At 39.0% G+C, this 13313-nt stretch overlaps 1 protein-coding gene across 6 annotated transcripts in view; it reads left to right on the top strand.

The window, feature by feature from the left end:
* The window catches only part of Cadm1 (cell adhesion molecule 1), a 331682-nt gene that overhangs the window by 299029 nt on the left and 19340 nt on the right, over window positions 1–13313 (top strand). For 4 of the 6 annotated variants that reach the window (XM_005378170.2, XM_005378172.2, XM_005378174.2 and 1 more), the window contains one exon: window positions 8453–8485. The exons of the other annotated variants lie outside the window; for them this stretch is intronic. In XM_005378170.2, coding sequence (XP_005378227.1) covers window positions 8453–8485 — 33 coding nt within the window. The remainder of the gene's footprint in view (window positions 1–8452; window positions 8486–13313) is intronic. 6 annotated transcript variants of the gene reach the window in all.

The following is a 13313-nucleotide window of genomic DNA, read 5'->3' as shown; positions in this document are numbered from 1 at the left end:
TAATAGGAACTTGTCTTTGCTTCTGTCTCTCTGCTGCTGGCCTCAGCTCTAGGTAATATAAGATGATCTCATAGATGCACTTTAGCCTCTTGATGTTAGCAGTTGAATTCTCTCTGCACACCAGATGCATTTGTGGTAATGAATGTCCAGATTCTCACTGGCACACCCAAGAGTAGTTAAACTGAAATTGCTACTAAAACAATATTGTGGAATCTGTTGCCTTAATGGATGTGATCTTCCAGGATTACTGTATCTTAACAAGCAGTCTTATATATATTTATCTTGCCCAGAAAGTACACTTGTAGAGTGTTAACATTTGCTCCTTTCTTCAAACAGACTAAAGGTTATGGAGCTGAATGATTGTGTGTCCCATTTTGAAGGTCCAGGCTATCCCCTAGATTTAGATTGGTTCCTAAAAAATCTTCCAGACTGAATCCTGACAAATGGATAGCTAAATTAATTTCCACTCCTCTTACACGGTTTGGTACATTACAGCCACCATTAGCCTTAAAAGCTTCAACAGCCAAATCCAGTGACAGTAACATAAAGCCAGAGCCTTAAAGAAAAAAAACATAAAGCCCACAGTCATTTATTTCTTTTCTCCCAGTCAAATGCAATAACTGAAACCCATTCCCCAGGTCAGAGTTTCATTACCAGAAGAATGTACAAATGCAATAGAAAAATATTTTTAAACTCAAAAGGTCATAGTTGATTTCTGATTTCTCTGAAAGGAATTGTTCCAGTGTTATCTTTTATCTTCTATAACTGGTATAATCGAATTGTTCCCCTTGTTAGGAAGGCAGAATGTCATTTTGTTCCAAGTCATCTGACTCCCTCAAAACATGTTAAAGCTTCATCCTGGACACCTTTGGAAGGGAGAAATTATAAGCCCCATCCAACTCTGCTTTGCACACTCAAAACCATGGATGTCAGGGGTAGGGGGATCAGAATACACTCTGCCTGCTTTCCCCCTACCTGGAGCAGGTCTGGTGGCCTCTGTGTCTAAGGATAGCCCTATCTAAGGAGAGACTTTTGCAGCATGTAGAGTACTGAAAGGAATATTCAGTGGCAGTTTGCCTTATGAACATAGTTGTAGCTTTACAACTAGGAAGCCATTAACCTCATTAGAATCTCTTTGCAAATAAAAGTAATTTGAAGGATAGGATTGGATCAGCAGCCATTCAGAACTTCAATGTAATTCCCCATGTGATTCCTTAGTGTCTCTCTCACCTCCCGTGTACAGTGATGTTCTGACCATAGGTTCCTGTTGCACTGTTGCTTTTGTGTTTTTTTGTTTTTGTTTTTGTTTTTTTTTTTTTTTGGTTTTTCTCCGGTACCAGGAACCGAACTCACGACCTTGCACTTGCCAGGCAGGCGCTTTGCCACTGAGCTAAATCCCCAGCCCTGCACTGTTGCTTTTGGAAGCTCCCATTTTTGTCATGTCTGTTTGCCTATGTAGTTTCATTCATGAAGATATGCTCTATAATATGGGAGAGCAGAGTGTATGATTTAAATTGTTTTGTTTGGAACTTTCTTCCTATTTAATTGACTCTGTATATTAGATGTACATAAAATTACCTGGTTTTGAACTTGGTGATAGCTTTAGCCTGTGTCTCTCCCTCTCTGCCTTTCTCTCCCAGTCTCTGTCTCTCTGTCTGTCTGTCTGTTTCTCTCTCTCTCAGTTGAGTCAAGCTTTTTTTCTCATAATCATCTTAGGAAAACATTTCGTGTTTCCCACCTTTGTTTAGTTGCGTATTGTATTGTTCCTGCCTGGGTGCATTTGAGTTAGATGCTTGAGGAGAAGTTCCATAGGAAGGACTCAGCAATCAGTGGTAATCACCCTGAGCACCTTAAAAATAAAATTCTGGCCAGGAGGAGTTCAACCTGTAGGTCATACTGTACATGTGACTGCCATAAATTAAAAAATTAAAACCACCTTAGAATAAGAAATGAATAGCTATAGGGCCAGAATCTGAAATACATTACAAAAATCCTTTTGCAAGAATGAAGTAGGTCATTTCTAAATGAGTTGTTCTCTTTTTAAAAATACATATTCAATTAAATATTTTGTGTTTCCTGGAAAAGAAAATAGCAAGGCTTTTCTTATTGGTGTCAAAGTACTCAAAAACCAATATACCTTGGAGAAAATGATTCTTACCCCCGGGCCTATGTTATTATTTTGGCTTCCACAGCCTGATATCCTACGCTTTTTTCATGTTAATGTGCATTAAATCATATAAATACAGAAGTTGGCTACTGGTATTTGTAGAATATGCCAAGTGAGGAAACTCAGCCCCATAGCGCAGTCTTGCAGTTCTTATGTGCAAAGGGAAGAAGTGCACCTGTGGTTGTTGTGAACCTATGGCGTGACCATCTAAATTATAGAGACCTTTGCTCCACAGAGAGCTATCGCTTCACCAGGGTCTTAGCTTGATGGTTGCTACTCTGTGCTATTGTTATTTGCATGGCACAAAAAATATAAGCTGGTCTGCTTTTAGGCATGCATTCAGCAAATATTGAGCAACCATAATACATGCAAACAAGGAACTCCTTGAACCCCTTACTATGGGATTAATAGAGATGATACACCTCAGAACACAACAGGAGACATGCAATTGAGGTAATTCAGTGCACAAGCAGCAGGTCCCAAAGAAGGCTAAGGAGAAGCGGACTTTGGTCTTTGCTGTCTAAGAATGGGTATAATGTGGATAAAAGAGGGTAGCAGTTTGGAAATTAAGCATGAAGACGCAACAGTACTTCAAGCATCTATCTTTGGTGTGTTTGTATTTTGTGTATATTTATGTTCTAGGCATAGATTAAGCCTTTGTTGCTAGGAAATATGATCTTTCATTCTAGAAAGTTTATTAGATTGCCTTTTTCTCTAAAGTTGGCATCTACTCCATTAAGACTGTTTTTCATTCATTATGTATTCAATACTTACTGTTATGTCAGTTTGCCTGGTGACAAGAGCATTATTACAGCACTAGGAAGCACTCATGAGCCACTTTTTACATGATGACTTTGTATATTAGATTTTAACCCCAGAAAGTGCATGCCCAGTTTTTTCATACTGTCCTATCTACATTTTTATTTTGCTGATGATGGTAAACCTATTACAAATAGCACTATTAACCAACCAGTTTTTGATTTATATTGATTTAGGGAGGAATGAAAGAAATTAGAATTCTACATGTCATCACATGTAGAATTAAAAGTCATCACATTCCATATTTTTGTGGGGTGTTTTTTTTGTGTGTGTGATACTAGCTTGGAACCTGGTCTTTTATACACTCATCCCCAGCCTTTTTTTTATTTTGAGATAGCATCTCACAAAGTTACTCAAGCTAGGCTCAAACTTGTGATCTTCCTGCCTCAGTCCATGACATTTCTAGTATTACAAGTGTTCATCACCATGCCTGGCAGCCACATTTTCTTTAAATGGATAAGAGGTGGGAAGGGAAATGAGATTTTTTTTCTAGTTCTCTCTATCATAATTTTTATAATCATATACTCTATATTTTAAAAATAATCCTGGAAATTGGGATGTGACATGCTTTCTTGCTAAAGGTCTATCAACAATGCCGATTTTAAAATATCATAAATTTAGGTGTCTCTGGATTAGAGAGTGAAGTCTCGGTAGTGGGAGGTAAAGGACTTGGCAGGAAAGGCCAGGCCCTCAGGTATCTAATGCAAGGTGGACATCAGCTGGATTTACAGAGCCTCTCTCTCCTCTCACTAGCCCACCCACCCTCACAACACCCTCTTCATTTTCCTCCCTTGGCCCATGGCTTCCCCCTTCAGAGCCCACCCAGCATTCATACACATTAGATATAGCAATTGTTTTCCTTGGTAAATGAAACCACTATACAGATTCCTATTATTTCGCAGAACATCTGGTTTGCAAATGAAAAGATCTCAGGGGCACAGCAGCACAGAGTGAACAATTGTGAAGAAGCTTTTAACAAAACTTGAAATTGCTTAACAAAAAAAAGAAAAAAATCAACTCCCCTTCCTGCTGTTCTGTGGCACACGGTTTCTTCACTCAAAGGGGAGATGACATTAAAAAGTAAGACTGCTTTATTATGGCTCTCCTGTTTGGGCCTGTTAGCTTTAGTTCTCTTCCTATCTACTTCTCCCATCCATAAGAAATGAGAGTTTAATTAAAGCAAAGTATAGATGACAAGAAAAATAACCAAGAAACCAGAAGAAAACAAATTTTGATGGTTCATTTTCCAATACTTATATTTGCTTTCAGTACATTTCAAGTAAGTTAAGAGAAAGAAAGGCACCTATATTTAATATATATTGGCCAGTTCAGCACAACTATGAAATGAAATTGTCAGGGGAATTCCTTGCCTGCTCTAGTGTCTAAATTTAATGCACCTCCATAACACAGACTGAAGGGGAATTCAATTAAGAAAACCCATTGGCTCCTTATTGACTTGTTAAGAAAATAAACTGGGAGAAAGTGTATTAAAATATGTCTGGACTGCTTAGTATGCTTTCATTTAAGTTTATGGCAATCAGAATGGGAGAATTTAAATTCTTAACAATTAAGCTCTGCTTCTGAGTAGATTGGGTTCTCTGGGTTATTCCACTGTGCATTTTTTTTAAAATGTAAACCCTATTCGCACGTACCCCAGAATGTAGCCTTGTAGTGAATCTGTCCATCGTAAAGCAGGAGCACCCCAGATCAATGGAGGAAGAAAAAGTATTTAAGGTTGTGAATTTAATTTTGTTCTAGGATTTTCATTTTCATTTATGGCACCCGTTGTGTTTGAGACCACAGACTAATTTATGGATTAGTTTTAAACCCCCAGTCTGTCACACTCAATGAACAATTCTAAGTTGGAGAGAATCCATATGAAAGGATTAGAATGTGCCACAGTGGAGCTTACACATGACTGTTTCAACTGAATATTGTCCAGCTGCCTCTCATGCAGTAATTTATTTTTCATTTTTTGCTAGTTGGTTAAATGGCCAGTGCCTCTGATCTCATGCATGTCAGAGCTTTTTTCGTTTTTCATTTTGTAAATATCTTATACTACCACATGAAATATATGTGATACTTCATTTATTCAAGTCAGGGTCATATAAACTGTAGGGCTGAGATTGAGAAGTCAATATTTAGTGAAATGTACATCTTTCCAACAACAGTACAGGGCCCTTCCTTGGATTTCTAGTGTGATTATACTCATAAAACAGCTCCAGAACGACTACTAAGACCCTCCACACTTAACTGGGTTTGCAAGAATAGTGAATTTTTTTGTTGCTGCTGTTAACCATGTAAAATAAATGTGCAATAAATTTGTCCTCATTGTAATTAAAAGAAAAATAGACACAATAGCTCAGCTAGGGCTCTTTAATTTCATAACCTAATACTACCACAAGTCCAGTTCAACTTTTTGTGACCTATTTTTCTTACAGGCCTACCTCAAAGATTATTTTTTTAAGGCAGCACCAAAATGAGGCTTAAAAAAGCCTTTGTTAGAACAATTAGACACTCATTTTTCAAGCTGATTACAGCACTTATAACTTACATTGGAAATTTTGTTTGCATTTTGCCTATCCACTCAGAATCTTCTCAAACAATATGGTGACCCCACAGCTTGACTCACAGGGCTAGGCTTACACATTTCTCCAGCGTCTGATTAAAATACCCTAATAAATCCTACTTCATGGAGCTGCACTCACTTCGGAGCCCGGGTGTCTGTGGTTTGTGCATGAAGTCATAATGCAGTTATGGAGGGGAATGACATTCTGGCATAGCACTCTCCTATGGAGAGCACAAGTGAGTTCTAAAGAATTTTTCCTTAATTCTTTCCTGGAAATAGCCTCTGTTCAGGTGGCACAGCAGCTGCTTTCTGAGAAACGGAGTCAGTGGCTTCCCCAGTATATTCCAGTATTAGTCAAAACTGTAGTCCACTGTGTCTCCCATCCATTGCTGACCATGGATTTGCCTTTCCCAGCTGTAGTAACTGTGCTGTGTGACTTAAACCTGTGTTTGCTTAACTGTTTTAGAACATGTTTTTCCTTCTCAACATCCTTTTTGCCTCTTCTTGTGGGTATAATTGATGGATTTCCCATCTCCAGAGTGGAGAAGCAAGATGTACTCTGAACGTGCCTTCATTTATTTTCTAGTACCTACTTCAGAGTTGATGCCCAGCTTCACTTGGTTTAATTTTGTTATGAAGTTGACATAGCATTGTGACACAGGAAGACAGTAAATTGGGGTCCTTGGTTAATGCTCAGATACCATGTTTAAAGAATTGAACCCTGAGGCTTTATTCTACCATCCTTCTTTTGTTATATACTAATTATTTACCTGGTGAAAATAAAGCATATTAGAAGTGCTACCACAAAAATACTGAGCCTAAGCATTTACTGCCTTTTTTTTTTTTTAAATTTTGGAAAGGAGCCAGTATCTACCCATAAAATGTATTAAGGGTCATAGAACTGTTTCTATACAAATATGCATTTGATCTTGCCCTTCAAATTTAAAGCGCCTCAAACTAATTCTGTACTTAAATGTTTTAACTAAGGAGACATAACAAAACGTCATAAGTATCTGAAAAACTCTGGTATAGAATGTTGTTTGAATTGTACGGTTTCCTGTATTGTATCTTACTATTATTTTATGCACACAGACTTGACTTGTAAGTAAGTATTGTGTTCTTACGTGATGTATTTTATGTTTTTCTTTCCTTTATGTATTCTTAAGAAATTCAGCTGTCAGTTATATTGAGCTGCATTGGCCTCTCAGACTCCTGGTTATCCTGGCTCCTTAGAAGGGCTCTAATTTTTGATGCTCTAGGATCCTGAGGAAAGCATGCCAACTGAAGGGAAACCCCGGTGTGAATTCATGTGTCATGTTAATAAATCAGAAGCTCCAGGCTCATTTGATCTCCCCACCCCCCAGGGGAAAAAAATTGCATTTGAAGTTCCAGTGCATTTAAACATTGCCTGTGTCAAGTCCAAAAGTCTTTCAAAGTTTCCAGAGCTCATGAAAACAATAATCAACTAAATAGCTGCATTTACAAAAAATAAATAAATAAATAAATAAATAAATAAATAAATAAAAGGCTAGGGAACCACATACAGTTTTAACCCCCAGTCCCGCTTCACCTACCAGCTTTCAACTGGAGATGACTGCCTCGTGTGTTGGTGTCACCAGACCTTCTGGCTGGAAGAGCTATGGCAATGAAAATGAATGAAAGCATAGCCAGATGTGTTCACTGGGAAATGAAGTTGGCTCAAAGAGCGGCATTAAAATAACTCTGGAAAAAATGTCTTCATGGATTTTGCTAGATATTTATCCCAAGTCTCCTTTAGCCAAAAATAAAGAGAAAATTGCTTGAGCTGTTGGGAGCAATTTCCTGTGAAGAAGAGTGAGTACAGCAGGCCAGGTTGAGAAGCCCAGTAGAAGAAAGAGAAAATTTGAACAGTGTCAGAAATCGAAGACAAAAGAGACGAGCCACGCTTTTCATCCACAGCTAGTGCATCCAGCAGTGAAAATTAACTAAGGAAATAACGGTACCATCTCATAATCCTGCCACAAAGGGAAGACTTCTGGCCACTCACACCAATGAGTGTGGCTCTGAATTGTGAGAAGAGGATGGCTGGCTAAGTTTTTGGAATGTCCTATAATTGGAAGTAGCATTTGACAGTTTGTGTGGGCTTGTGTGTTTTCACAGAAAGCCTCTGCTCTTGGATTGTACCGTACATCTTAAGAGCTGCAGAATGAGGAATGGATGGATGTGTGTGTGTGTGTGTGTGTGTGCATGCATGTGTAAACTCATCTGTGAAAACCTTGAGTACGTTCATTGTAATGGCCTCCCAGATAATTGAACATTCCGGCTGCACTCTGCTAAAATAATACAGTGAATGGAAAACCTGAACCTGTATGTTGCATATTCATCTACAGACATCTGAGCATAAGCAGGGAAAGGATCCTGGAAGCCTGATTGATTCAGTGATGCCTAATTGGCATTCGAGAAGGCCGAGTGCCGGGTGGGTTGGGTTACAACAAAGGCAATGTTTGAATGTATGAATCCATTGTTTAACCAGCCTTCCGACTGAGCTTTTCTGTCACAGTCCTGAGCCTTGATGCATTAAGAGCCATCGCCCAGCCACTGAGTTTGCACTGGTTTCTCGTCACTTTGCATGTCCCCCTGACTACTGACTAGCAAATATATGTGTCCTGGCAAGGCCCCTGGAACCAAAAAATTCACTATTTTCCTCACTGGCTCGCAGCTTTGGGCTCAAGGCATGTCTTAAAACAGTGCAACTCACTTCAAATGCTTTTTGCTTTTCATTTATTACTGCTTGTCACGCGATGTTCTTTGAAAGCTTGCTCATATATTATCTGTTCCATTTTTTTCCATTTTCCCTTTTTTTGCATGCTGTTCCTCCTGTTTCCTCCCTTCCTCCAATCCTCTGTTCCTGTCTGTAGACACAACGGCGACGACAGAACCAGCAGTTCACGGTTGGTATCACATTACTGTTTATCTACTTTCTCAGCACTGCTGAGAGGCAAGGCAAGCCTGGGAAAAAGAGCAATGTAGTCTTCAAGGGAAATCACGTTTCAAGTAGAGTGATCTCATAAATATACTATAATTTCTTAAGGCTTGAAAGGTTGTTGAGTCTTGTCATTTCTGTTGTGAGTTCAGTAGCCAAAGGCTGCAGCCTGAGATGAGGCCTACTCCTCCCTGGCTGGCCAGCATGACAGGAGTTTAGCTGTACATGTCCTCCTTGCTAATGAAGCTCTGCCAAATCTTGAAAGACAGGGAACTTTAAAAATTCTAGTATTTTCCTAAAAAGCATAGCATCTAAATTAAAGCCTCAGTGGCTTTCTTTGTGTATAGGCCGTAGTCCCAGGGAAATTTTGTAAGGAAGTCAGTTGTTCCGCTTAGTAATGGAAGTTGAGAGTCGAGGATGAGACTGAAGGTCAGGGAGGAAGACTCGTGTTACATTCATGAGGCAGTGATGAGGAAGGTCAGTGGTCTCTAGAAAGAACATAACTTTGTGTTCATAATGAAAGTGCCCACCCCTCACCTATGCAGTCTTAATCTCTTACGCTTACATTTGGCCAGAAACTTCTCCATACTAAGAATATGTCAGTTTGAAGAGCATTAACTAGGATGGTTAAAGTCATTGGTGTGTGAGGGCCTTATAGGCAAAATAACAAAAAGTTGGTTATGTTTTTAACCAAAAAGTAATTAGAAACTAAATAAATGATACATAGATGGGAACATCAGAAAATATGATCTCCTTTTCTCCATCTCACCCATGACTTATTGGATTGGGATAAGTCTATTAACTGTTCTTTATCTCTCCAGTGAGAAAATGAGAATCATGTTTCATCTGTATATTACTTTGCTCATATCTAACCCTAGATAGATTGTGCATAGAGAAAGATATGTTAGTTTTAAAGTGGGCTGAATTTTAATAATTGAATCCAAGGGAATCATTTGGTAAAGGGCCTACTTCAATCACTTCGCATGTTGTACAGAGTGGAAATTTATCATTTAAATGAGGAGGTGATCAGCCAACCCTATAGTGTTAATTCATTAGAATAACGTCTGGTAGCCCAGATGGACTTCCTTAAAGAGATCTACCTTTGATTTGGAAATCTCTGGGCAAAACCTGTGTGAGCTTTCCTTTAAGCTCAGGCCTTGGTCAGAGTTGTCAGGTTAGCCCTGTGTTTGCAGTGAGGAATTCTGAGAAAGCGAAACAAACTTAGAAATGGAGTCACAGGTTCCCCCCACCCATCCCCACTTCACTCTGCCCTTTCATTAGGGGGCAGGGGAGCAGCTTAATGCAAAGGCCGTGGGTTCAATCCTCAGTAGAAAACCACCACCCCCCCAAAAAAAGAAGTTAAAGGGACTAGGTACACTGGCAAACATGAGAAATCAATTAGGTATAAAACATCCACTTTCTAAGGTAATGCCCCGTAGTACTTACTCCATCTCAGACACTGCACTCCATTAAGCTTAGTTATTTGTGTGTTTCATCATTAATTGAGTACCTCCTGACTTTTATCGATTATACTCTGAGCTTTAAGGTTATTTTAATGTAGTTCAAGAGATTTTGTTCTATTCTTTTTTAAGATACTTTAAGTTCTGAGTTTCCTATGAAGAACTACAGGGTCAAGGATAAACCATAAGATTCCGGAGTTCTATAAGACTTTGAAGATTTATCATTTATATCCTAAAGCTTCAGAATTTTATTTTCTTGCCCCTTCAGTAAAGTTCATATACTTGTGTTTTTGGAGCTAGTTCATCCTTGAAGGCCTAGACAGGGTATTCAGAGTAGGAAATATGTTGGCCTGAAAAATAAGAACTGAACTTGGGAATTGATCCTGATTTTAAGGTCCTTTTTTTTCCCCTAGTACTAGGTATTGAACCAGGGCATTTGCACGAAGGTGCTTCCCCAATTCTTTTCTCTCTCTCTCTCTCTCTTTTTTTTTTTTTTTGTTTCTGTTTTACTTTTGAGGCAGTCTTTCTCAGTTGAGAAATTGCAAATGCTTTGTTGGACTCAAACTTGTGATCCTCCTGCCTCAGCTTCTGAGAGTACTGGAATTACAGGCGTGTGTCCGCATGTCTCACTTAGAGTACTATTTTAATTAGGCCTTTCTCTCTGAAGAAAGAAAAAGGAAAGGTGTTTGAGTTTATGTTTTGTTTTGTTTTGTTTTGTTTTGTTTTGTTTTGTTTTTTGTAGTATGATGAAATGATACTTGGAGTAGGACCTGATAATACTCCTGTGGCAGGAAACAGAGATGTTTGTGTACTGTGAGAAGCAGCCACAGTTTTATTAGTTTGGGCACAATATGCAAGCCAATGATACTTTAATAAGGTATTATTGATCAGCAGGGCATGAAAAATTGGGGGCAAAAATAGGAAAAGCAGCCTTATTGTATTCTACATCTCTTTCATACTTTAAGTTGGACTCCTTAATAGCAGAGAAATAGAGAAGTGATAGATAATCCAAGCTGATCCCTGTATAATACATTTGTAAATACGTCCTTCAACTTGTCCAAAATCCTCATAGCATCTTCACAAAGGGCCCCAACCACTATTTTGAACAGCACTCTCTGGCCTTTAGCAGAAAACTCTAATGAAAAGCAAAGTAATATCTAAGATTTTACTTGATGGGAAGGAGAAATATTCCAGGTCAGTCATCAGGATAAAAAGGTAATAGAACATAGTAGAAATGATAAAGCAGGTGATCAGGTTTCCAGTGAGATGACAATATAGAACTGATTTTATTCTACTCCATTGTGACTAAAAATCCCAGCTTCTTCAATACAGCAACCATTTGACTTACATTCATTTATTGATAACCTTGAGGTGTCCCTTACGGTGATCTGGGTCTAGAAAAATGTTAAATGGCTTGATAACTTAGCAACTTAAATGACAAGACATATTAGGTCAGCCAGCTGTGACTGTCTTACTGTTCTTAAAAGTTGTCATACTGGATTTCCTTCCATGTTTCTCTTTCCTTTCATAAAAAGGAAAAAAATTTGTTAAAGCTTTCCCTTTGAAGACTCATTAAAATATTTTATTCAAGCTTGTGTTGCTAGAGTATGTATGAAGTTTATACGAGTTGTTTTTGTATGTTGACCATTTGTTCTTACCAATATCTCTGATTGGAATAAGCATGTATTGGAAGGTTAGAAGTGCATGGGCATGATTCAAAATCAAATGGATTTTCTCCAAAAAGAACAGCAAACAACAATCAGTCACAATGTGTTTTTAAGGGTCTAACTGATAGTAAAAATAAATGTGAGTGTAAGAATGAGATTTTTTTAGATTAGGCTGGCATAAGGGATCTTCTTTGAATAAGGATCTTGAGCATTTGTGTTTTTGGAGCTCATCCTTAAAGGCCTGGACAGGAAGAATCCTGTGTTATGTGTGCATGTTGAGCAATGCAAAAAACACGCTGCCAAATCCTGATTCCACACAGTCTGAAATTGATGGCGGAAATGCATGAGTGACTTAACGCACGGGTGGTGTAGTTGTTCCTATGGTTATTGATGTGTGGGTGCGTGTGATGGTTTTTGTTTGTTCAAATGTGGACGCTTCTCTGTAAGTGTCTTGTGCCTTGTTCTTTTTTTGCCCTGTGTGTCCCTTCTCCCTTTCCCCACCCTCCTCCCCCATTTGAGGGGTCGGGTGACAGCATGCCCATGGTCTGGAATAGTGCTTGTGCTTTTGCTGCACTGCAGTCAGCTGGCTTCCTCTGGGTTTGAGGTCTCTCTCTCCCTCCCTCTCTCTCTTTCTTTCTCTCTCTCCCTCTCTCTCTCTCCCTCTCTCTCTCCCTCTCTCTCTCTCCCCTCCCCTCTCTCTCTCTCTCTCTCTCTCTCATTTATTATTTTCAAATCTACCCTGCCCTCTTGCCTTTTCTACCTCTTGATACAGACAGGCTGATGATCTCATGAATTTTCATATCCCAAATGAGTTTTTAAATAGATCTTAATTCAGTCTGTAACTGGGAACCCCTCTGAAGAATAATTTTTCACTTTCAGTTTTGGTTTCAAAATGTTTGGCCAGTGCTAGATATATGCTTATGCCCTAGACTGCTGCCCTTAGGTAACTGCCCCATGAATCTTCCTTTGCCTGACAATTTTATGAGTAGTCCAAACCATGATAGAATTCTAAAAGCACATGAAATTTTCTTATCTTAATACTCAATTTGGGGGAAATTCCTAAGCCCATTTCAGAGAAAAATAGCCAGCAGTGCGCATTATTACAACCGCTATGTCCACCATTTGTGTATGTACCTCTATGTACATCTCTCTGTATGAGTACATAACAATGGCATTCAGAGGCTGTCATTCAGTCAAGGGACTCTGCAGACATTGTATGTTCTACCCAAGAACAAAGCTAAAGAGGTTTACGAATGGCTGCAGGACCTGAAGATTGTGTTTCAGCCTTGATAATGCAGTTTGGAAACAATGTGCTACTGTTTAACGGCGTGAACCAAATTTCTGCTAATGGGAAGAAGGGAAAAACTCTCCACAAAAGCTGACAAAGCAGGAAGAACAGGATGACTGAGCTTTTAGATTAAAACTACCGGGGGCGTCTGAACTCTTATGGCTGGTGATGGAAGTAACAGTTTCCATAATATGGCCAAGTGATCAGATGTATGCCGCTTAGGTAAGAGAGAGACCGTCGCCTACTTTGTTTTTCATAATGGGAATGGTACCAGGACCAGTGGGCTAAGTTTTCGTTTCCTGGAGGTTTTAATTTGATTGTACTTATTTTGAAATTTTCTGAAACAGTGATGCCCTGATGAACTGAACCCAGAAGCATTTA

The sequence above is a fragment of the Chinchilla lanigera genome, unplaced genomic scaffold (genome assembly GCF_000276665.1).
Source record: "Chinchilla lanigera isolate Chin_1 unplaced genomic scaffold, ChiLan1.0 scaffold00011, whole genome shotgun sequence".
Lineage (NCBI taxonomy): Eukaryota > Metazoa > Chordata > Mammalia > Rodentia > Chinchillidae > Chinchilla > Chinchilla lanigera.
Note: the sequence above shows the minus strand (reverse complement) of the source record. Positions and strands in the feature narration are given on the sequence as shown.